The following is a 21,932-nucleotide window of genomic DNA, read 5'->3' on the forward strand; positions in this document are numbered from 1 at the left end:
ATGCCAGCGTATGTGACACGCCAGAGTCACAGTGTTACTGATCCTGAGGTAAAACAGGCTTCTCCACATGCCGTTACTTATCCCAAGGTAGCTGTTAGCAGGACTCAAGGGTTACAAGTGGAGATAGTTTAGCTGTACCTGCTACTTATCAGGGTTTTGTTCAGGGGATTTTTAAGACATTAGGGAGAGACTGAGAAATATAGCTCAGCTCCTAGATTTGTCCCTCAGAACTATGTGGTAAAAAGGGAGCATCAGTCTTAGAAGCTGGCTTCTAACGCCCCCACTCCTTATATGCGTGGACACACAGTAACCACATACGTACACATATAGATGCAAGAGCAGGAAGATGTTCAAGATGGCCACACCTTTGGTCCCAGCAAGGTGAAGGCAGGAATTCATGTAAGATGGAGACAAGTCTGGTCTATATAGTTCAAGGCCAACCAAGGCTATGTAGTGAAACCCTGTCTCAAAACAAGAAAGAGAGAACTTCAAAGTCAACCTCAGCTATGTAGCAATTTCCAGGCCAATTGAACGTACATAAAGGGGTTGGAGAGATGGCTCAGTGGTTAAGAGCGCTGACTGCTTTTCCAGAGGTTCTGAGTTCAAATCCCAGCAACCACATGATGACTCAGAGTCATCTCTAATGGGATCTGATGTCCTCTTCTGGTGTGTCTGAAGACAGTGACAGTGTGCACTCACATAAAATTAAAAAAAAAGAAAAAGAAAAAAGCTTCAAAAATGCTTTAAAAAATTGGTACATTTATCTCTGTTTCTTAAAGTTGTTTAAATAAAAGAAAAAAAGAAAAGCAAGCAAGTACACGGAACCCAAGAAAAGTAAGTAAGTGTTTTTAAAGATTTATTTATTTGAGTATTGTCTGTATGTGTTTTTTTTGTCTTGGTGTTTGTGTGCAGACCACATTTGTGCCTGTTGTCAGCCAGTAGAGGCTGAAAAAGCATCGGATCACCTGGACCTGGAGTTATAAAAAGCCGTGAGCCACCATGTGCGTGCTGAGACGTAAACCCAGGTCTTCTGCAAGAGCAGCTGGTGTTCTTAACTGATGAGCCATCTCTTTAATCCCAAAGAAAGTTGTCTTTAAGTTCAACGTCATTCTCTACTCTGTAATGAGTTTGAAAAATAGCCTGGGTGTCATGAGACCCTATATCAAAACACACACGCACATATACACACACAGAGAGAGAGAGAGATGGGAAGAGAGAGAGAGAGAGAGAGACCAAACTTTATGTTTTGGAAACAAATATTCAAATATTCATGGTGCTTGCTCTGTGCCAAAAATTGCTCCATTTGAAAAAAGGAAGGAAGGAAGGAAGGAAGGCAGGTGCATGACCAAGGCCTTCCTCTTCCTTAGCTTGCTAGACTTCCCCTTCTAACATAACTGCCCAGCAGATGGCAGCCATGCACCAAACTCTAACATTGGTGAGTCACGATCTTCTGACAGATGGCTTGGAGACAGGTGGGGGGAGGGGAAGAGTACCTATTTCTAACTCTCCCAGAGGCCTATAAGCTAGCAGAGGCTCTTTGTGAAATATCCACCCCAACACAGGTCACATAACACACACACACACACACACACACACACACACACACACACACACGGTGTGAAGTCGGTGATGAGTGTTGCACACCCTCCCAGTCTGTTAGAGCACCAGGTTTGTACTGTTGTCTGACAGTGGTCACACCTTCATCACACTCAGAGCAGGTAGATGCCCATTCCTCTAATGCCAGAAGGGAGAAAACTCATGATCGCCTGAGATTTAATAAACTTGACATTTTAAGCCCGGCGTCATGGTACACACTTTTAATCTCAGCACTTGGGGGCAGAAGCAGGTGCATCTCTGAATCCAAAACCAGTCTGGTTTATAGAGCTAATTCCAGGACAGCCAAGGCTACATAGTAAGACCCTGTTTCTAATTAATTTATTTATTAATTAATATTATTATTTATTATTTATTTTATTTTTTTTAGTGTGCGAACACATACACCACAGGCTGCAAGAGAAAGTCAGCTTTCTCCTTCTCTGATGTTTGTGAGACTCAAAGTCATCAAGCTTAGCAACAAGCTCCTTTCCTGGCTGAGCCATCTTGCCAGCCCTGTCTCTGTCTGTCTGTCTATTTCTGAGACGGGGTCTTACTATGTAAACCAGGCTGGCCTCGGACTCACAGAGATCTGCTTGTCTCTGCTTCCTGTGTGCTAGAATCAAAGACATAAAATGCTGTAGTTAGGAGGTGGGGAGATGGCTAAGAAGGTAAGAGCACCTTTTGTTCTTCTAGAAGACTCCAGTTCTCAACACCCACGTTAAGCAACTCACAGCCACATGTAACCCCAGCTCCTGGGGATCTGATGGCCTCTCCTGGCCTCCATGGAGACACATACTCTCACACACCTTTAAAAACTTTAAATTCTAAAACAATAATAATAATAATAATAATAATAATATCATTAAAATATCTTGCCATTGCTCTCCTGAAGCTTCATGTCCCTAAAACAGCCTTCTTTTTACACTGAAGATGATTTTTGGGCGGTCATGATTTTAGATCCCTAAACTATATCACACAATCGGCTGTACAAGGAATTCCTAATTGCAAGTAAGTTCTTATGTGAATTTCAGCACTCTCATATGAATTCATGGGCCATCTGCCACAATATCACCACATCTAGGAACACACACACACTGGCATGAGGCAGTTGCCATGAGAAACAACACTTGTCCCTGGTAACTCTGCTCCCCCCCCACCCCCCCCAGTTTTCTTTCCTATCCTCCTGAACTTCTGATCCTCCTGCCTCAGCCTCCCCAAAGCTGGGGTGATAGGTTTGTGCCTCCACGCCCAGTTTGGCCATGCGACTTTAGTCGAGAGTATATCTCAGCAAGCATTATGCAAGCAGGGCTATTTCCTGCAAGATACTGTCCTTTGGGAACTCTTACTCACTGTGCCGGATAGTTTTATGTCAACTTGACAGAAGCTAGAGTAATCAAGAAGAGGGAGCCTCAGTTAAGGAAAGTTTGGGCTTCCGAGAAACCTGCAGAACATTTTCTTAGCTAGTGATTGGTGGGGAGGGGCTCCGCCCACTGTGGGTGGAGCCATCCTTGGGTCCTGAGTTCTACAAGAAAGCAGGCTGAGCAAGCCATGATAAAAGCCAGTAAGCAGCAACTCTGCCCCATACACCATGGCCTCGGCATCAGCTACTGCCTCCGGGTTCCTGTCCTGACATCCTCGGATGATGAACAGTGCTTTGGAAGTATAACCCAAATAAGCCCTTCCCTCACTACTTTGTGTCAGAGCATGGTGTTTCGTCACAGCAGTGGTGTGTTGTGGAGAGACCCACCTGCCTTTCTGGACTACCTCCTGTCTGTCATTAGTTGAGGGTTGTTGTTAGGTTAGGGCAGGAATTGGGCTTAATACAACCAAGAACGGTTTCCTTTCCTCTCTCTCCTTATTTTAATTAAAACAACAACAAAAAATTAGTGTTTTTGTCGGTAGCCTAGGCTTGATTTAAACTTGAGTGTTTTAATTACAGGACTGTGCCATCGCTTCTCCTTCCTTCATTCCCTCCCTCCCGCCCTCTTTCTTTTTGTTTCTTTTTTTATTTAAATTTTTTTTTCAAGACAGGGTTTCTCTGCGTAACCCTGGCTGTTCTGGACTCAAATCTGCAGACCAGGCTGTTCTCGAACTCAAAGAGATCTGTCTGCCTCTGTCTCCCAAGTGCTGGAACTAAATGCATGTGCCACCACACCCAGTAGCCCCCCAATTTGTTTTCTTTTTTTGGGGGGGGTTGGCTTTTGGCCAGGGCTAGGGATGGAACATAGGGTTTTTGTCTGTTCGTTCCTTTGGTTTTTTTGGCTGTCCTAGAACTTGCTAGGTAGACCAGCCTGGCCTTAAACACAGAGATCTGCCTGCCTTTGCTTCCTGAATGTTGGATTAAAGTCATGTGTCATCATGCCTGCCAACACAGGGCAGAATATTTTTCCACTGAGCCTCTTCCTCGGCCCCTCCCTGGGGGATTCTAGACAAATGCTCTACTACTGAGCCACGCCCCCAGCCCCTCACTGGAGGATTCTAGGCAGGGGCTCTACCACTGAGCCACGCCCCCAGCCCCTCACTGGGGGATTCTAGGCAGGGGCTCTACCACTGAGCCACGCCCCCAGTCCCTCACTGGAGGATTCTAGGCAGGGGCTCTACCACTGAGCCACGCCCCCAGCCCCTCACTGGGGGATTCTAAGCAAGGACACTACTGCTGAGCCACATTGCTAGCCTGATAAGCTCCCTGGCTTTAAAGTCTCACATCTTTTGATATTGTGTTTTTTTGAGACAGCATCTCGTTATGTAACTCTGGCTAACCTGGGACTATGTAGACCACACTGGACTCAAATTCAGAGACCTGCTTGCCTCTGCTTCCCAAGTGCTGGTTTCAAAGGTGAGTACCACCACAATCTTCTAGTTTTGTTTTCTGGGGGTACAGGGAACCGGTTGTCTGAAATTACAGTATCAGGGATGGCCATCTACCAAACAGAAAAGTGCCTTCCTCAGGCTTAGATCTGACAGATCCTGATCTTTGGCTCCGAGCCTTTCTGTCATCCTGCTGATGCTCCTCAGTGCTGCTCTCCTGCACCAATGCTCCCCCAACCCCCATTGTGAAGGACACCACACAGCCTGAGGCCAAATTGAGTTTAATTGGTAGCTATAGAAAAATACACAGACCAAGGGGAAGAATTCACTGGGGAGTGCTAACATCGGAGACATTTGAGTTCTAAATGACAATGTAGCCAGGACTCAGGGTACCTTAATCTCAGGGGGCCATTTTAACATCTCAGGGGTGTGGGACCTGGGGAGGAACCCTGATGGGAGGGTTCTGGGGTGCCTCTAATTTCCTGGAGGCTCCAATGGGGATTCTGGGGTATAAGACTGAGTGTGTGAAGGTGATCATGATTGATCCAAGTAGGAGAGAGTTAAAGGTCTCTGTAGAGTTTGTTTCATGGAAACAATGAAATGGGTTCGATTTCACAGAAATCATACTGACAGCCCCTTGTAAGGGGGGGGAGGTGTTACGGACCCCAAATATTGGAGGCAGCTCACCTCCCCCATTGCCACTTTGGAGTTTTAATGTAAGACCCTAATGGCAGGATATTACACATATAGTATCATGAATCTGCGACATGAGCATACGCTGACTGTCCCACGGGACGGTGGGGACTGGAAAAATCAGTCCAGGTTCTGGGTTTTGGTCCTAAGAGGACAAGCCTGGGGGTGCCGCGCGGCTCCTCTTCAGTAGCTGCCGGAGCTAGGGACAAATAAGGTGGAGTGAGATATGGGGAGGCTGGGAGGAGGCGTGGGGAGGCTGGGAGGAGGTGTGGGGGAGGCTGGGAGGAGGTGTGGGGGAGGCTGGGAGGAGGCATGGGGGAGGCTGGGAGGAGGTGTGGGGGAGGCTGGGAGGAGGTATGGGGAGGCTGGGAGGAGGTGTGGGGGAGGCTGGGAGGAGGTGTGGGGGAGGCTGGGAGGAGGCATGGGGGAGGCTGGGAGGAGGTATGGGGAGGCTGGGAGGAGGTGTGGGGGAGGCTGGGAGGAGGTGTGGGGGAGGCTGGGAGGAGGTGTGGGGGAGGCTGAGTGGTGCCTCAGGTGGAGTTAGTTGGGCCAGAGGTCACAGGTCTGAAGTCAAGATACGGGTTGAGGTCATGTGTACTGGTCCATCCCATTACTTGGAATGCCTGAGGCCAAGAGAACTAACTGAGAGTCAGGGGCCATCCTGGGCTAAACACTGAAAGTCATGTAGGTTTGGGGGTGAACTTTTGTTCAGACTCTGGTAGAAAGCCAGGAAGGTTTTGCTGGTTGGGACTGCAACCACCTTGGGGTCAGCACTGCTGGTAGTTCAAGGGCAGAGGCAAGGGTCAAAGATCACGTTTAAGATCAGAGGCCTCAGTGGGGACTGAAGGTCACACTCTCAGCCCAAGAGTCAGGACTGAGAGTACAAAGAAAGGAAGTCATAGGGGCCATCGGCCTTTAAGGTCAGAGATTATTGTCTGGGGTTTTATGGGATTTTTGTTTTTTTTTTTTTTTTTTTTGAGACAGGGTCTAACCACGTAGGCCAGGCTAGCTCAAACACTGTGCCTTCCGAGTACTGGAATGACAGGAGGTACTCAGCGTAGGCCACTCTCTGAAGAGTCACCTTCTGAGACTAGATGTGATTTTCTAAATGAGGCTCCGGGGCTGTTTGGGGGACCCTTAGTCAGCTCACCCCCTCAGGGCCCGGCCCGGGCCGCAGCAAGTGGACAGGCTGTTCGTTCTCCAGGTTGCGAAGTGTCGGGTCCGCTCCGGCTGCCAGCAGGTGCCGTACAATGGCCTCTTGGGGAGGCCCAGGGGGCAGGGCAGCTGCCATGTGAAGGGCTGTGTTCCCATGGGCCTGAAACCACAAAGATCCCGCCTCGTCTGTATCTCACACGCCTCCTTCACCCACCTCCACCCACTGCACACACCCTGGGTCATTCTCTCTCAACATCCACAGCTCACGCGCCCCTCGTCATCCCATCCAAACCACATCTCGGCCTGTCCTACCTTCATATTAACGAAGGCCCGCAGGTCCCCCCGCGGCAGACCCAGGAGCAACTGAACCAGCGTAGGGTTGGCAGCCTGCACAGCCAAGTGCAGAATGGTCTTGTTGCTCTTGATCTCCTAGGAGGATGGTAGAGGTCAGGCCGGTCACCCATCCACACTGCTCCCGGCAGCCACCAGGGGTGCCTTACACAGATCTATGTGCTTGTACTATGTAAGAAGAACATAGCTAAGGGAAGCCATTTGTAACACATCTGTGTGTCACAGAACCGCACATTCAATATGACAGTTTCCCAGCTCAAGTGTCTCTGAGAAGAAAGGTCCTGTTTCCAGTTCCTCCAAGGAACTTTCTGGGCTGGAAGTTGTCCTCGTCACCTGGCACCCTATACATTAAAATGCACCCTGTCTCATATGATGGTACCGTATCATAAGTACAGGAGCTGGGTGGGGTTAATGAGCAGACATGTCTATTATACAATCACATATTAGAGCAGTGTTCTCAGTCTTCCAAATGCTGTGACCCTTTCATACAGCTCCTCATGTTGTAGTGACTCCAACCATAAAATGATTTTATTACTACTTCCCAACTATAATCTTGCTACTGTTACGAACTATAATGTAAAGATCTGATATGCGGGATATTTGATATATGATCCCCAAAGGGGTCATGACCCACAGGTTGGGAACTGCTGTTTTGAGAAAAAAAAATTAAAACAATTTAAATTAAAAAATTTTAAATTAATTTTAAAAAATTTATGTATGAATGTTCTATTGGCATGTACATCTGCGTGCCAAAACAGGATATCAGATCGATTCCATTACAGATGGTTGTGAGCCACCCTGTGGTTGCTGGGATTTGAACTCAGGACTGAGAGAAGAGCAGCCAGTGCTCTAACCACTGAGCCATCTTTCCAGCCCCGGAAATAGATTTTTAAAATGAAACTTTACTACATGCTTTCAAGGAGCCTTGACTCTCCAGATTTTTTGCCCTCTACCGGAACATTATGTACCACTGAGCCACGCCCCCAGCAACTGAGCCACGCCCCCAGCCCCTCACTGGGGGATTCTAGGCAGGGGCTCTACCACTGAGCCACGCCCCCAGCCCCTCCCTGGGGAATTCTAGGCAGGGGCTCTACCACTGCAATAAGCATGAAGAGGCTCTAGGTTCCACTGTTAGCATCAAAAGAAGAGGGAAGAAAGGAAGAAGGACAAATGGTTATGGAAGCAGTCACATGCTTCTATTTGCCTAAAAGCAGCATAGGAAAGAGACTGGCCCTGGGGGCCCGGGACTACCAGCCTTGGGAGGCAGAGGCAGGAGAATGGGGGGTTTGAGGTCAGCCTGAACCACATAAGGAGACCGTGTCTTAAAATAATAACAACAAAACAAATAATACAGGCTCGTGACGAGCTTGCCTAGCCTGCACCGGGCTTCCGTTAAATCCCCGGTACCAACAAAACACCAAAACGGAAGGGGAAGTGGTGACGGGAATGATGGAGCCACTGGGAGGGCTGACTACTGATGTAATGTCGGTACACAGGGCTCATCATTACAGTCTTCGCACTTAATCCATGTTCAAGTATGTCCTCGGAGACAGTTTACCACGTATGGGGCACGGCGGTAGTGGGCTGGGCAGTAACTATAGTACAACCTCCATCCTATGTTCAAAACTCACAATGAAAAACTCGTGTTTAAAATTAAATGGTACCGTATTCCCTCCGCTTGCCTATGAAGGCACCCCAGTCACAGGAAAGGAGGATTAAACAAAGAACTGAGAGCCAACTTCTAGGGTCAGCCGTCTCCCTGGGTTCTAATTCCCTCTCCAACGCAAATGCTGAAGGGCTCGGACAAGTAGAGGAACATACTCAGGGCCTCACAGTGAGATGACGCAAGGTCAGCATTTAGTGCCCGGGGACATCCAGGCGGCCCTTTGCACACACTTCCCTAGGGGTCTGCCTGTCCCCCCATCCGTCAGCCAAGCTTACCTGGCTGGTGTGACTGGCACCCATTTGCAGTAACATCTGCACACAAGCCAGTCTGTCTTGGGCTTGGGAACTCAGCATCCTCGGACACACGCTAGGTGGGAGCATGGCGGCATTGAGGGCTAGGATGGCCGTGTGGAGGGGGGTAAGGCCTGCGGGTTGTACACACCGAGGAACTGGCATCTGAGCATCTGCCCTGCCCACCCAGCTTGCCCGCCACGTCAGCCCCGGCCGTGACCAGCTCACCTTCGAAGTCTCTGGCTTCCAGATCCACTTGAACGCCTGACTTGAACACAGCCTGGGAGGAGAAGAAAGGGAGCTCCGAGAAGGGTCCATCCAAACATGGAAAACAGGATCTGGATCACCAGCCCATCCCAGACACCCTGGATCCACCAACCGGACATACCGAAAGGACTCCCGGGAGCCCATAGGTGGCAGCCACGTGCAAGACAGAACGGCCCCGGTGGTCGGTGGCATTAGGCTCTGCTCCCAGGCTTAGCAGGTCTCCCACAACCAGTGGCTGGTTGGCAGCAGCTGCCACCAGGAGAGGCGTCTGTAAGTCACAACGAAATCAGCCCGGACTGCTCTGAGAGTCAGGAGCCCTCTTCCCAGCTGCAGAAGTCTGGACACCTGGCCTTACCTTGCCTTTATGTTCACGAATATCCAGCTGTTGGTACACCTGTAACACCTCTGCCGCAGCGTACGCTGCCCACCGCAGCCCCCGAGCAGCAAACAGATGCAGGAGTCTGGGGACAGGTGGGGCGGAGCAGCAATGAGAACAGCCCTCCCCTGCAGGCCAGCCAGGGCTCTAGACCATCCCACTTCCCCATACTCACGTGTCTCCTTCCTCATCCTGGGCCAGCAGCTGTTGGGGCCCCAGAGCCAGTATGTGAGCTCGGGCAGTTTCTAGGGAGGGTCCGGTGGACGGAGGCAACTGTGGGGATCCAGAGGGGAGACCAGAGACTCTCCAGGATCCTACCTGTGGCAGGGAAGACTCGGGATACAGAGAGTCCTGAGGGGTAGAGAGGCGGCAAGAGTCAGTCACCTGAAAATTCTGCTCACACATAACACACAGTCCCTGCTCAAATGGAGGAGACCAGGAACCCATGTGTGCCAGCTGATCTTAAACCTCAGGACTTCAGTTATGTCACAAAGGAAAAGGGAAGTTTTTTGTTTTGTTTCTTTTTAAAGATTTTTTGTTTGTTTGTTTTAAAATTACATGAGTACCCTGTAGCTATCTTCAGACACACCAGAAGAGGGCATCGGATCCCATTACAGATGGCTGTGAGCCACCATGTGGTTGCTGGGAATTGAACTCAGGACCTCTGGAAGAGCAGTCGGTGCTCTTAACCCCTGAGCCATCTCTCCAGCCCCTCCCCCTCCCTTTTGGCTTGCTTTTGTCCTTTGAAAGCTCCCATGGTGAAGCCCAGGCTAGTCCTGAACTTGAAGCGATTCTGCCGCAGAAGCCTGGCTGCCGGGCGTGCACACTACCACGCCCAGCTTGTTTTAGTTTTCTCTTTGCTTCACTACCCAACTTGGTTTCAACGAATAACTAGCTGGCTTAGAATGACGATCCTCTCGCCTCTGCCTCCCAGGTGCTGAGACTACAGGCATAAGCCAGTACCCTTGGCCAGGGGTGGGAATCTTAAACCAGTCCCTGATTTCTCAGAATAGTGAGATTCCCTGCTCTCCATCCCTACCTCACACATGCTAGGAGAGAGCTGGACCGCAGAGCAAAACGCCCCATGTTTTCTGCGTTCCTCTTATTAATGTGTCCAGGGCAACCCTGAACTCATTCTGTAGCCCAGGTAGGTACTGCAACCCTTCCACCTCTGCCTCCCTAGTAGCTGGGGTGACAAAAGCCTGCACCACCAGGCTCAGCACCACTGGGAAGTTTTTAGGGGCCCCAAGGATCTGTCTCCACTCTATGTTTACCTCCATTGCCAGGGGAAATGGGCCTGAGCGGCCTGGGTCTGACAGTGCGTAGAAATCAGGAGTCAGGAAGCCTTCAGAAGCAGAGAATGGGAAAGAGCCTTCTGCATACGGAGCTTGGGTGCCTGGTGGTTCCCAGTCCGCAAAGCCTGTAGGGGGAGCCAGGTTGCCGGGTCCAGGATCCACAGTCTCTTGGAAGGCAGGGAAGTGAGTATGGCCTGAAACCCAGAGGGTGGACAGAGCTAGCTTGTTATTAGAACCCAGAGACATGGCCAGGGACAGTGAACCTGGCGTCTCCCGAGGTACCGAGACCCAGGAGGTGAGTCCTCCAATTCTGGGACATCAACCAGCTGGGAGGCATGGCCTCCTGGATCTCAAGTAACTGGGATCTGGATTCCTGGAATCTCAAACCCTGGGCCCTTGACTGGCTCCTGGGCTACTGAAAACCAACGTCAAATTCCAGAGGTTTCTGTTTGAAGACAAAGCGTCTTAGCTCTAGGTGGCCTGGGACTCGCTAGTAAGTAACTGTGGCCTTGAACCCAATGGCAATCAATCCGCCCCCATCAACCTCTGGAGTACCGGGAATACAGACGTGCAACTATGACTGGCTGGCCATCAAAGAGAAGCTGGGGCTGGGAGCTAACTTCCTATTCTTACCTGCCTCTGCCTCGTTCACAGATGGGGTCAGTGGCTGGACCAGAGGAGGGGAGAAGTGCCCCTGCAATGTAAAGAAAATATATATATAAATGATTCTTCCAGATCTGTCCCCCACCTGTAGAGGGTCAAAGTCGGGACTACAACTCCCATCTCCCCCAGAGCACATGGTTTCATGTCCTATACAGGACTTCCAGAGACTCACCGGCGGCACCCCAGCAGCCTCTGGCTGCTGCTGTCGGCGCCTCTGTTCTTCCAGAAGCTTCTTCACAGTCTGTGTTGGGCAGTGACTACGCTCAGGCCGACTCACTGTGTGTGGGAAGACAGAAGGAAGTCAGCAGGAATATTTAACTCACCCGAACGCACCCCGGAATGCACCCTCAGCGACAGCGGTGGGTGGCTAGGAGTGGATGCGGCGTCCGCCTCTGCAATTTCCTTCCTTTTACTCCGCGCTTTTCCTCTGCACCAACTTTCCACCACCGTAGTGGAAACTGAGGAAGCGGGGAGGCTTCTGAAGCATCTGTCTCCTCCGGAGACATCCCACTCCTCCGAAGCATCACCACATCCGTAAAAAATCCCAACCTAGGCTACCAGGTCCTAAACACTTGAAGAGGAGGGTTGGGGTTTGCTAATCTCAACTTCCTGAAAAGGCATTTTTCGGGTTCCCAATGCCTGTTTTAAACGCGGAGTAGAGGCCCACCCCTGCAATCCAGCGCTCTCGGGGGTGATGGCAGGAGGGTCAAGTGAGAAGCCAGCCTGGGCTACCTGAGACCTCTGTCTCAAAACAACAACCACATATTTCTCTGTTCTAGAATCTGATATGTGGGACTGGACGCAAGGTCAGCACAGAAAAAGGTGAACTGCTACTCTTCTAGTCCTGTATCAGTAGTTCCTCAGAGATCCAGGGATCTGGAGTCGCAAACCTCCTGCCCCCACCTCGGCAGACTTGGGGGTAGCAGGGAGCCACCATCCCGCAGATGCCCCTGTCTCCCAATAGGCGCTTCTCTCCTCCAGAACCCAGGAGTACGGACCCTCATCCTCCTCTGGGACCTGCAAGTCCGGTTCCCTCGGCCCCGAGAAGAGCAAATCCCCAGCTCAGACTTCCCAGCGTTGACTCCAGCGCAAGAAGGGTTAAAGCCAGCCCGGGATGGGGGTGGGGGGGACCGGCTCGGAAACCCTCGAGACGAGACGCCGCGCGCTGACGTCACGGCGCTCACGCAAGGGAATCTTCCACCTCCCAGTTCCGCTCCGCACGCGCGCGCCGCAGGTGTCCGGCTCGGGGGCGGGGACGCGCAGCGGAGCGCGGCGCCCGTGGAATCCCCGAGCGCGGGGAATTCCTGTTCGGCCCGGGCACCCCGCGCCGCTGCTGCTCTGGGAAATCCCAGGGTGGGGCTGGTCTGGATCAGAGTGGACCCCTGAGGTCCAGCGACCGACCTCCGAGACCCAAACCTGCGTCCATGGCCGCAGCTCCAAGGATGCAATGCAACGCGCCTCCTTGGGTGAAGGAGCCCGGGTCACTTCGTCCTTACAGAATCCCCGGTATTAGGCTTTCCAGTCCCCAAGATTCCAGATAACCTCTCTTAATGCCCAGCGTCCCCAGGACTCAGAAGTCCAGGATCCCAGCCGCTCCCTCTTCAGCTCGCTCCTTTAAACGTCGAGAACCCCCAACTCTCAGGGTCCAGCTTTGCGCTCCAGCCAACCCCCAAAGCCCTCAGAAAGGCGCGTGCCTCGCGTTACCTCAATCCTTACCTCGAGGATTCTTGGATGCAGACTGTGGGCCCCCAGGGCCGCGGCCTCGGCGCTGCGCCAGCCTCGCTGCTTTCCCCCCGCGGAGCCGCCGCCGGGTCCCCCTATCCAAAGGCACGTTCCCCCGCGAGTTTTTAAATTCGGCTTTTGGCCACGCCCGGTTCAAGGCGGAGCCCCGCCCACAGTGCTGGGAGTCCCGGGTGAAGCTAACTTCGTCTCTGGATGGGAGGGGCTGACCTTGGAGAGTGTCATTGCCTGGTCTCCCTGGAAGTAGGTGCTTAGGGGGTCCTGCCTTTTCCTAGAAGGGGACGTGGAGCAGGGAGACCTGGAATTCTGAATCTCTGACCAAGGGGATACTGCAGGCCTTGACTTGGCCGTGCATAAGTACTATTGGGTGTTCATGGGAAGAAGACCACGAGTCTAGACCCAATGGCCTTCATAAGTCTTTAGGCAAGGGTCATATAGATGCCTTAAATCTCTCTTTCCCACGTGGCTGTTTCCTTTAGAGTTAACTTTCATTTATAAAGGTTTTTCCCCCCCTTTGGTTTCAGTTTTGATTTGAGTGTGTGTGTGTGAAGGGCAAAGAGGGGGTTCATGTAGCTCAGGTCGGCCTAGAACTCTAGGTAACCGAGGATAACCTTGAACTCCTTCTGATTCTCTTGCTTCCATTTCCCAAATGTTGGGTTACAGATAATTGGCCAATATTGGATTTTTTTTTTCAGCATCGCGTCCCCCCTCCCCTTCAAAACAGTGTCTCGATATGCAGCCCTAACCTGTCCTGGAACTCACTATGTAGACCAGGCTGGCCTTGGAATCCACAGGAATCTGCCAGCTTCTGTCTCCCCAGTGCTGGGATCAAAGAAATGTGCCACTATGTCTGGTTCCAATATTTGCATTTAAAAATGTGTGTGTGTGTGTGTGTGTGTGTGTATACGTACTCTCCTGGAGATGGGAGAACATGTGCTCTGAAGCTGACTGTAGATACCGGCCTTTTTGTGAGGGTTCTGGGCTCTAACACAGGCCGGGGACCTTTATCTGCCACACAATCTCCCTACCAACACTTTGTTTTTGAGACAGGGGCTTCCTACATCTAAGTGGCTGGACTGGCCACGCACCTGCTAAATTAGCCAGGCTGGCCTTGAACTCACAGCCATTTATCAGCCAGGCTGGCCCTGAACTCACAGCCATTTTTCTCTAGTGCTTTCCCTAGTACTGAACATACAGGCTCGGGCAATCATGCCTGGCTTGTTCACCATTTAAAAAAAAAAAAACAAAAAACAAAAAACCTGTTAGCATAAAGGAGACACTCTGCTGGGTGCTGGGGATAGAGAGGTGTGAACCAAGCAGGAATTCCCAGTCCACCAGGGGATGAATATTCTCAGTTCCCATTTGGTGACCTTCCTTGGCACTGAACTATGATGACCAAATCCTTCTCTCTTTCTTAAAACACTGTGGGGGTTGGGTCTCCCCCTCTCTTGCTTCCTGCCTTTGGCTTCCGTAGCTGGTTGCTGGTTCCCTCTCCCTCCTGGCAGTGTGTGTGTGTGTGTGTGTAAGTGTGTGTGTGTAAGTGTGTGTATGTGTGTGTGTGAGTGTGTGTATGTGTAAGTGTGTGTGTATGTGTGAGTGTGTGTGTATGTGTAAGTGTGTGTGTATGTGTGAGTGTGTGTGTGTGAGTGTGTGTATGTGTAAGTGTGTATGTGTGAGTGTGTGTATGTGTAAGTGTGTGTGTATGTGTGAGTGTGTGTGTGTGAGTGTGTGTATGTGTAAGTGTGTATGTGTGAGTGTGTGTATGTGTAAGTGTGTGTGTGTATGTGTGTGTGTGTGAGTGTGTGTAAGTGTGTGTGTGTATGTGTGTGTGTGTGAGTGTGTGTATGTGTAAGTGTGTGTGTGTGTATGTGTGTGTGTGTGTGTGTGTGTGTCCCTCTTTAACGATCTCACACAGTCCATGGCTTTACACGTGCCTTTCAGCCATCAGGCCTCAGAGATTTACGGGTCAGGACCAGACTTGTCCCTGGACTCTGAACCCCATTCTCATTTCCAGAAAGATCCATTAGGCTATTTTCAACTCTGTGCCCAAACACAGACAGCCCTCTCTCCTCCCTTAACCAGCTCTTCCTGACTCTCATCCAGGCTGGAAACTACAGTCACGGTGGTCCCCTTTCTCAGACACACACACCCTCTGGCCCCAAGGGGTGTTGGCTCTACCTCCACCCGTCTCCAGGGTGCCTACACCACGGTCCTCTTACCACCCCACCAAGATAATCACAGAAGTGTCTCTGGGCTCCGACTCCCCCATATTTGTTCTCCAAAGGAAGTCTTAAGGACAGACATGTACCCACACACAGGAAGTACGTGGTATTGTCACCATCGGGGTGACATCCGTCCTAGCTGCCTCTCTGCTCCTCTACTGTTCGAGGTCTTCCCTGGACTACAGTTTTGGCCAGATCCAGTCAGGTCTCAGCCCAGCATGGCCCCTCCAGGCTACCTCCTGTTCCTGCTTCTGCTCCCAGGTGAAGCCAGTGGTCAGGGGTTGAGGGACAGAAAGGCTGCCATCTGATGTCAGCTGTTCTCCCTGTGCCCCTGGGTCCTTGGGGGGTTGGGCATGGGATTCTGGAGCCCTGCTGAGTCACTCCTATTTCCCTTTTCTGGTCTCTGTGCCTGAGCTCTCCTTCCAGTTCACCTCTCCGCCGTGGAGCTCAGTTAGGTCTTGAGTGTAGCGAGGATTTTGGGGTTCTTTAAAAACTTAGGTTATGTGAATGTTTTTGTTTTAAGCTCGGGTGTGGGATATGGGGATGTTTAAGATTGTCCTTGGCAGGTAACTATGGCTTGTGCTGTGCTTCTGTCCGCTGAAGGCAGTTTGCTTTTGGAATTCTGGGGAGTCTTGAGAGACTTAAAGAGGCCAGAACCACCGGGGGTTGCAGTGGCGGCCTGCTGCTTTTGCTGGGTTGCCGGTTGGAGACATCCTAAGGACTTGTCCCTAGAACTTGACACCCCTAACCAGCAGGAAGTAATCTAAAGAGGTCTACACCCCTCTTCCCTTCTAATCTTCTTTCTTGCCTACCTAGTGCTGGGGGAAGCTGAAGGGACTGGGGTGGAGAAGGGTGCTAGGAAAAACATCCCAATAAAGCATGGAGAAAGCAATCAGCCCCTAGTGATCCAGCAAACAGCCAATGCAGTGGTAGTGGGGGCAGCCACAGCTTCTAGGGCTCTGGCATTTTCCCACCCTCTCAGGAGTCCCCAGAATTCCAAAAGTAAACTATGTTCAGCAGGCAGAATCCCGCCCCCAGCCAGAGCAGGAGACAAATCACAGTCAGCTGCTGTAACAAAACATAATCACATAACATAATTAGTTTTTTAAACAAGCCAAAATTCGCACTATACTCAAATACCCCCCTGGCCTATGCCTGGGTGTTGGGGTCTGCTCCCCCCGCCCCGCCCTCGTACTCGCCACCCCCATCCACCTTCTCGGGTCTTTTCACAGTGGCCGCAAGTCAGACGTCCGCAGGTGAGGAATGAAAGAAGTCTTTGCCCGTGTAACTCCAGCAGCGCCTGCAACCCTGAAGTCGGTCCCTCAGCACACCCCTGGCTCCTGACGTTCCTAATCCCGCCCTTTCCAGGGTCCATATTGACTCTTAACCACCCAGTTGAAGCGATGGGGACCATGAGACTCTCTGTAACAGAGTCTCCCGTGTGCCCAGGGCACAAAGAATCCCAAAGAATCTGGGACATTCCCCTACCCCACCCCCTGTCTCCGGCATCTACAGGGAATCCGACGGGGTGGGATGGGGGTGGGGCGGGGAAGGGCTCCCGGTGAGCGAATCACATCGTTTGGGAGTCAGAAGTCTCAGCTGCCTGCTTGTCTGGGCTCTAACCCCCCCTCCACACCTCCCCCCCCCCCCCCCCGCTCTCCTCCCCAGGTTTCTGCTCCGGATGTGGGTCTCTGTCCCTGCCACTCCTGGCAGGCCTGGTGGCCGCAGATGCGGTAATGTCACTCCTAATCGTGGGGGTGGTGTTTGTATGTATGCGCCCACACAGCAGACCTGCCCAAGGTGAGCCAACACTTGGGCGGGGCCTGAAGAGTAGGTCCCCTAGCAGTCCCTAGGGAAGAAGGGGGTCCCACGAAGGCGGTCCCGGGGAAGCCCTGGAGGAGGTGTCTGGGGAACCCCTGAGGAAGTTCCCTGCTGAGGCAGGGGGTCTCCCAAGAAGGTGGAGATGTGGGAAGAGTGCTGGGTGGTCAGGCTTCATGGTTTCTCTACTCCACCCACCAGAAGATGGTAGAGTTTACATCAACATGCCTGGCAGAGGTTGACGGCGGCACCTTCCACTTTAGTCTTCTGGCCCTCTCATCCTGGATCGCGTGGGGGTGGGGCGGGGTGCATGGGAACGCACTTCTTCAGGACTGGAATAAAGTGATTCTAATACCTCTAGACTTGTTCTTCCCAAAGAGTGACTGCCTCCCAGGCGACACTTTCTTGATTTAAGGCCGTTCTTGTGGGGTGGGGGAGACCCCACTGTAACCCAATGCCTCAGCCCAGTCTAGCATGACTCAGTCATTGTTTTCGATCCGTCTTTTATTGGGGGACAGAAATGTGGGGCTGTATTCCAGCGGGAGTCCTGATCCCAGGGAGGGCTTGTTGAGTAGGGCATCGGGAATGACTGGATCCAGGCATCAGGTTGCTGATGGGCATAGGGTGGGCTCATCTGTAATACTGCCTCTGGGTGTTGAGATCACTGTATACTTCTGGCCTCTGACCCTGAAGCTCCTAAAAAATATAAATAAATAAATAAATAAATAAATAAATAAATAAAAAGATGGAGGCCATTCATTGGAGGGGGCCCAGTAAAAACAAATTTAGCTTCCTAATGACCTTCAAGGTCTCTGGCAACTTTTTCAAACTTAAAACCATGAAAACGTCCAGATTTTATTCAGTGCACTCAGCATTCCCCTGGCTTCTCTGCCCGGACATTATGTGCTAACCCCAGGACCTTTGCACGTGCAATTCCCGCCGCCTGGAGCACCAAAATCATAGATCTTCAACCTGCTCACCCTTTGAGTGTTGGACATGCCTCAGTTTCCCCATCTTTAGTTTCTTTCCTATCCTACCATCATACTGGCTTACACCAATCTCTTCATAATGTCACCCCAGATGATTTTGTTAAGTTGCTTCAAATAAGCTTCTCCAATTGGGAGGCTGTGTTGATCCATATAGGCCTCAACCAAGCCACCGAAGGATAAATAAATCAGGCTGACATTTACCCTAATGTTTCCTGGCTCTAAGAGACTGGATGGCCCAGGGTCTTCTGAGTATCAGATGGCCAATATTGAGATAGTTTTTGTTTTGTTTTTGTTGGGAGGCAGGGTTTCTTTGCATAGCCCTGACCGCCCAGGAGCTCACACTGTAGATCGGGCTGGCATCAAATTCACAGAGATCTGCCTGATTAAAGGCATGGGCCACTACCGCCCCACACCAAACTCAAATCAAGAATCAAGAGATTCCTACACTTTTCAAAGAAAACTTTACTCCAGCAAGGAGTCAATCAAATGGGCCAAACAGGGAGCGAGGTAGATTTCCAGAGAGGGGGGTCACAGAGTAGGTGTCTGTGACTCCAAGGAGCAGACTCTGAGAGCACATTCCAGAGAGCCTGGGTGTGCTTCCCTAGATCAGGAGTTTCATAGCTTCCCCCATATCCCAAAGGTTAGGAAGGAGTCTTAAGGCTGGTGAGATGGCTCAGTGGGCAAAGCACTTGCTGCCAAGCCTACCAACCAGAATTAAGAGTTCGGAGATCCACAGGTGGAAGGAGAGACAGGCTGTCTTCTGACTCCCACATGGCTGCCAAAGCATACGCACCCCTACCTGCTTTACATACACCCATAAATAAATAATAAAGTCAGTGCAATTTTTAAAATAAGGTAAAGATAGGATTTGATGTCCTCCTATAATCTGTCTACACGCACGCGCGCGCACGCTCGCGCACCCACACCCACACCCACACACACACACACACACACACACACAGAGAGAAATAGAATCTTGACAAGAGACTCATTTGAAACAGAGCATAAAAGTCATGGTTGACCATTGAATATGTTTCACAGATGTGCGTTTGCCTTCAAGATTGGGGGAGCTCCTGAGGAAGGGACCTTAAGGTTCTGGGAAGGGTTTTGTGTGTGTGTGTGTGTGTGTGTGTGTGTGTGTGTGTATTGTATGGGTGTGTCTGTGTGTATGTGTGGGTGTGTATGTGTCTCTGTGTATTTGTGTGTGTGTGTCTGTCTGTGTGTATGTGTCTATGTGTGGGTGTGTATGTGTCTCTGTGTATTTGTGTGTGTGTGTGTGTGCCTGTGTTGGGGGAAGCTAGAATGGGGCAGGATCAAGGGTGGAGAAGAACTTGGCATTCTTACCTGATAAGGCGACTCAGTCTCAGCCATGTGCTGTTTCCGGGCCCCTGTAGAAGGACAGAGAGTGGCGTAGGATGTAAAGATGGACTAAGCTGTGAATCGGGTCTACTTTTTGTTCTTAAACCAGCTCTTCTGAGCAACTGGAGAGATGGCTCAGCAGTGAAAAGCAGATCCTGCTCTTGCAAGGGACCCAAGCTCAATTCCCAGCATCCACACGCATGGATGGATCACTTGTAACTCCAGTTCCAGGGCACCTGGTGGCATCTTCTGGCCTTTGTGGACACTATACTCAAATGTGCATGCACACACAAGCACACACACTGAAATATATATATATATATATGAGGGGGGAAAAAAACCAGAACCTCCCCCCAGCCCTTCTGGCCTGAAACTCGGGTTGGTAGAGAGCATCTTCTGTACAAATGCAAGCATTTGGAGCCTCAGCATTAAGGAAAGAAACACAAACAATAATAACAAGCCACCCCTCCCATCCCCAGCCCTCGTGATATTTGTGACCTTGAAGCCTTCACCTTGTCCACCTCCCATCAGGCCGGGTCTCAAAGTGCCCCCAGACGAGTCCCCTCCAGCCCTACTCACCGTCTGTGGTCCCTCGGCCTCGAGAGACCAGGCGGCCCAAAGAGTACACCGCCAGGGCAATGAGCAGAGTCAGCACCAAGTCACCCAGCACAATCCCAGCCAGTACGCCCGGGCTCACGGAAGAACATTCGCATCGTGGGAAAGTGTCTCAGGAACAGGACGAGGGGGACACAGGTTAACAATCAGGGCTTGGAGTTAGCAGGGAGAGCAACAGAAGGAAAAGGAGTGGAGGTCTTTGAGAGGAAGAGAGAAAGACCGGGGGTGTTATGGCTTACCACTCTGGGCCTGTACGGGATGTAATCCTAAGGAAGAAAAAAAAAGATATACAGAGAGAGTTGGAGGCAGAGAATAGAAAGGTTGAGGTTAGCCTCAACTACATAGCAAATTAGAAGCTAGCCTTGGCTATATGAGAGATTCTATATTCAAAAGGAGACACGGACAGTGGATGTAGACGCTGGAGAAGGTAAGAAAGGGCTCACCTCACAGCACCCAGTGGGGCTAATGTAGATCAACGTGTGATATATCTGAGAATTTCAATCCCTCCCCCCCACTGATTCTACCAGGTTCTAAATCTTGGGGCCTCTAGCTCAGGGAGAGACCCACAGAACCTTCTTCCTGCCAGCCTTCCCCTTTGTCTGCGCTGTCCCTTCCTGCTCTCTGCCCAGCGCTGGCCCCTACGTGAGCTGAGGACATAGGAGGCAGCCACAGAAGCCCCCGACTCACCTCCCACAGTCAAGAGAACGGGAAGGAACAGAAGGCACCAGGAGGGCTCCGGGGCCCCCATGGTGGCCAGATGTGCACTGGACACCACAGTCCAGGGGCTGGTGGGACCTGGTGTGACGTCCAACCAAGTGAAGGAGGAAGTGTGATATGTGGTGGCAGCAGGAGGAGGGGACAGCAGCAGGGGGGAGGGACAGACGGATTGACATGGCAGCAGGAAGGATGCAGGCCAGGGAGCTGTGCCACCGTCTTAATGGGCTGAGCAAGAAGGACAAGAGATACGCACAGCAGTTCTCTTCATCTTCAGACAGAGGGCAAATCTTGTAACGGGCTGGAGCGATGGCTCAGCGGTGAAGAACACTGACTGTTCTTCCAGAGGTCCTGAGTTCAAATCCCAGCAACCACATGGTGGCTCACAACCTTCTGTAATGAGATCTGATGCCCTCTTCTGGTGTGTCTGAAGACAGCTACAGGGTACTCATATAAAATAAATAAATCTTTTTTTTTTTTTTTAAAAATCTTGTAACAGGAGGGACTGTGGGTGTTAATAACTGAAGTCAGCTCAGCCTCTTCTTGGCTGGGCAACCTTGAGCGAGTCGCTTAGCCTCTCTGAGCCTCCATTTCTTCATCTACAAGACTGAGAATAAAATCAGACTTTCCTTGCAGGGTTGCGGGGTCTCAGCCAACTGACGTCACTAGAGCAGGGTCTGACACACAATAGTCTTATAAATATCAGCTGTAGCTGTTGTTCAATATCTACACTCTTGTCGTGGTCGCAGGCTATTGAGGAGAGAGTCACAGGCAGGAGCGTTCCAGACAGTACTCCCAAGTGTTAAGTCAGAGTCCTCAAAGTATTCACCAGGGGTTGATGCCTTTCTCCCATTTTACAAAGAGGTAAAGACACTTGCCCACAGCCACACAGCAGAGAAAGAGGGTGCGAACTCATATCACAGATGTGTATACCACAGAGACAGAGCTTGGCAGGAGGTAGGTGGTGGCCACGAGGTGACTTTTGGGCTGGGCTGGGCTGGGCTACACTGGGGTGGGGGAACAGCTGGGAGTCAGGACAGAGGGGAGCTTGTGGCGGAGGAGGTTGGGACTATTTTAGTCCACAGTGGGAGCCTAAGTGAGGACGGGAGAAGGAGGAACCTGAGGTTGGAGCCCTTAGGCAAGAGCCAGATGCAGGAAGCCTCCCCCCCTCCACTGCATGTCACGTCCTGTAGCACCCTGGGTGCGAGAGAAAGGGGAAGCCAGATGGTGGTCATGGGGCAGAAGCTAATGCCACTCTGGGAGGAAGAGACTCTAGAACCGGGCGTGGGGGAGGTGTCTCTGATGGTCATAGCCA

At 51.3% G+C, this 21,932-nt stretch overlaps 3 protein-coding genes across 3 annotated transcripts; 1 reads left to right on the top strand and 2 right to left on the bottom strand.

Annotated features, from left to right (window-relative positions):
* Positions 1-5,242: 5,242 nt before the first annotated feature.
* Positions 5,243-14,820, bottom strand: NFKBID (NFKB inhibitor delta; the record flags this gene model as incomplete). The annotated part of the gene is made up of 13 exons (XM_080908337.1): positions 5,243-5,296; positions 6,248-6,412; positions 6,565-6,681; positions 8,545-8,693; positions 8,788-8,839; positions 8,948-9,094; positions 9,182-9,287; positions 9,378-9,553; positions 10,477-10,691; positions 11,131-11,164; positions 11,333-11,436; positions 12,877-13,171; positions 14,812-14,820. 13 exons carry the CDS (start codon positions 14,818-14,820, stop codon positions 5,243-5,245), a joined length of 1,623 nt encoding a protein of 540 aa, XP_080764463.1.
* Positions 14,821-15,256: 436 nt separating this feature from the next.
* HCST (hematopoietic cell signal transducer) lies at positions 15,257-17,226 on the top strand. Its single transcript, XM_080908466.1, has 4 exons — positions 15,257-15,383; positions 16,355-16,378; positions 16,791-16,922; positions 17,142-17,226. Exons 1-4 carry the CDS (start codon positions 15,341-15,343, stop codon positions 17,180-17,182), a joined length of 240 nt encoding a protein of 79 aa, XP_080764592.1. The 5' UTR covers positions 15,257-15,340; the 3' UTR covers positions 17,183-17,226.
* Positions 17,227-17,455: 229 nt separating this feature from the next.
* TYROBP (transmembrane immune signaling adaptor TYROBP) lies at positions 17,456-20,718 on the bottom strand. The gene is made up of 5 exons (XM_080908612.1): positions 20,591-20,718; positions 20,143-20,169; positions 19,868-20,014; positions 19,274-19,317; positions 17,456-17,636 (listed from the first exon to the last, which is right to left on the bottom strand). Exons 1-5 carry the CDS (start codon positions 20,649-20,651, stop codon positions 17,571-17,573), a joined length of 345 nt encoding a protein of 114 aa, XP_080764738.1. The 5' UTR covers positions 20,652-20,718; the 3' UTR covers positions 17,456-17,570.
* Between the last annotated feature and the right edge of the window lie 1,214 nt (positions 20,719-21,932).

Source organism: Micromys minutus, assembly GCF_963924665.1.
Source record: "Micromys minutus genome assembly, chromosome: 32".
Lineage (NCBI taxonomy): Eukaryota > Metazoa > Chordata > Mammalia > Rodentia > Muridae > Micromys > Micromys minutus.

Bases quoted from the DNA above. Each gene is read 5' to 3' on its own strand.
- TYROBP (XM_080908612.1), bottom strand. From the start codon at position 20,651: ATGGGGGCCCCGGAGCCCTCCTGGTGCCTTCTGTTCCTTCCCGTTCTC. The intron at 20,170-20,590 runs GTGAGTCGGGGG...TTTCTTCCTTAG, and splicing joins CGTTCTCTTGACTGTGGGAG to GATTACATCCCGTACAGGCC. The intron at 17,637-19,273 runs GTAAGAATGCCA...TATATTTTTTAG, and splicing joins AGACTGAGTCGCCTTATCAG to GAGCTTCAGGGTCAGAGGCC.
- HCST (XM_080908466.1), top strand. From the start codon at position 15,341: ATGGCCCCTCCAGGCTACCTCCTGTTCCTGCTTCTGCTCCCAG. The intron at 15,384-16,354 runs GTGAAGCCAGTG...GTCTTTTCACAG, and splicing joins GTTCCTGCTTCTGCTCCCAG to TGGCCGCAAGTCAGACGTCC. The intron at 16,923-17,141 runs GTGAGCCAACAC...TCCACCCACCAG, and splicing joins ACACAGCAGACCTGCCCAAG to AAGATGGTAGAGTTTACATC.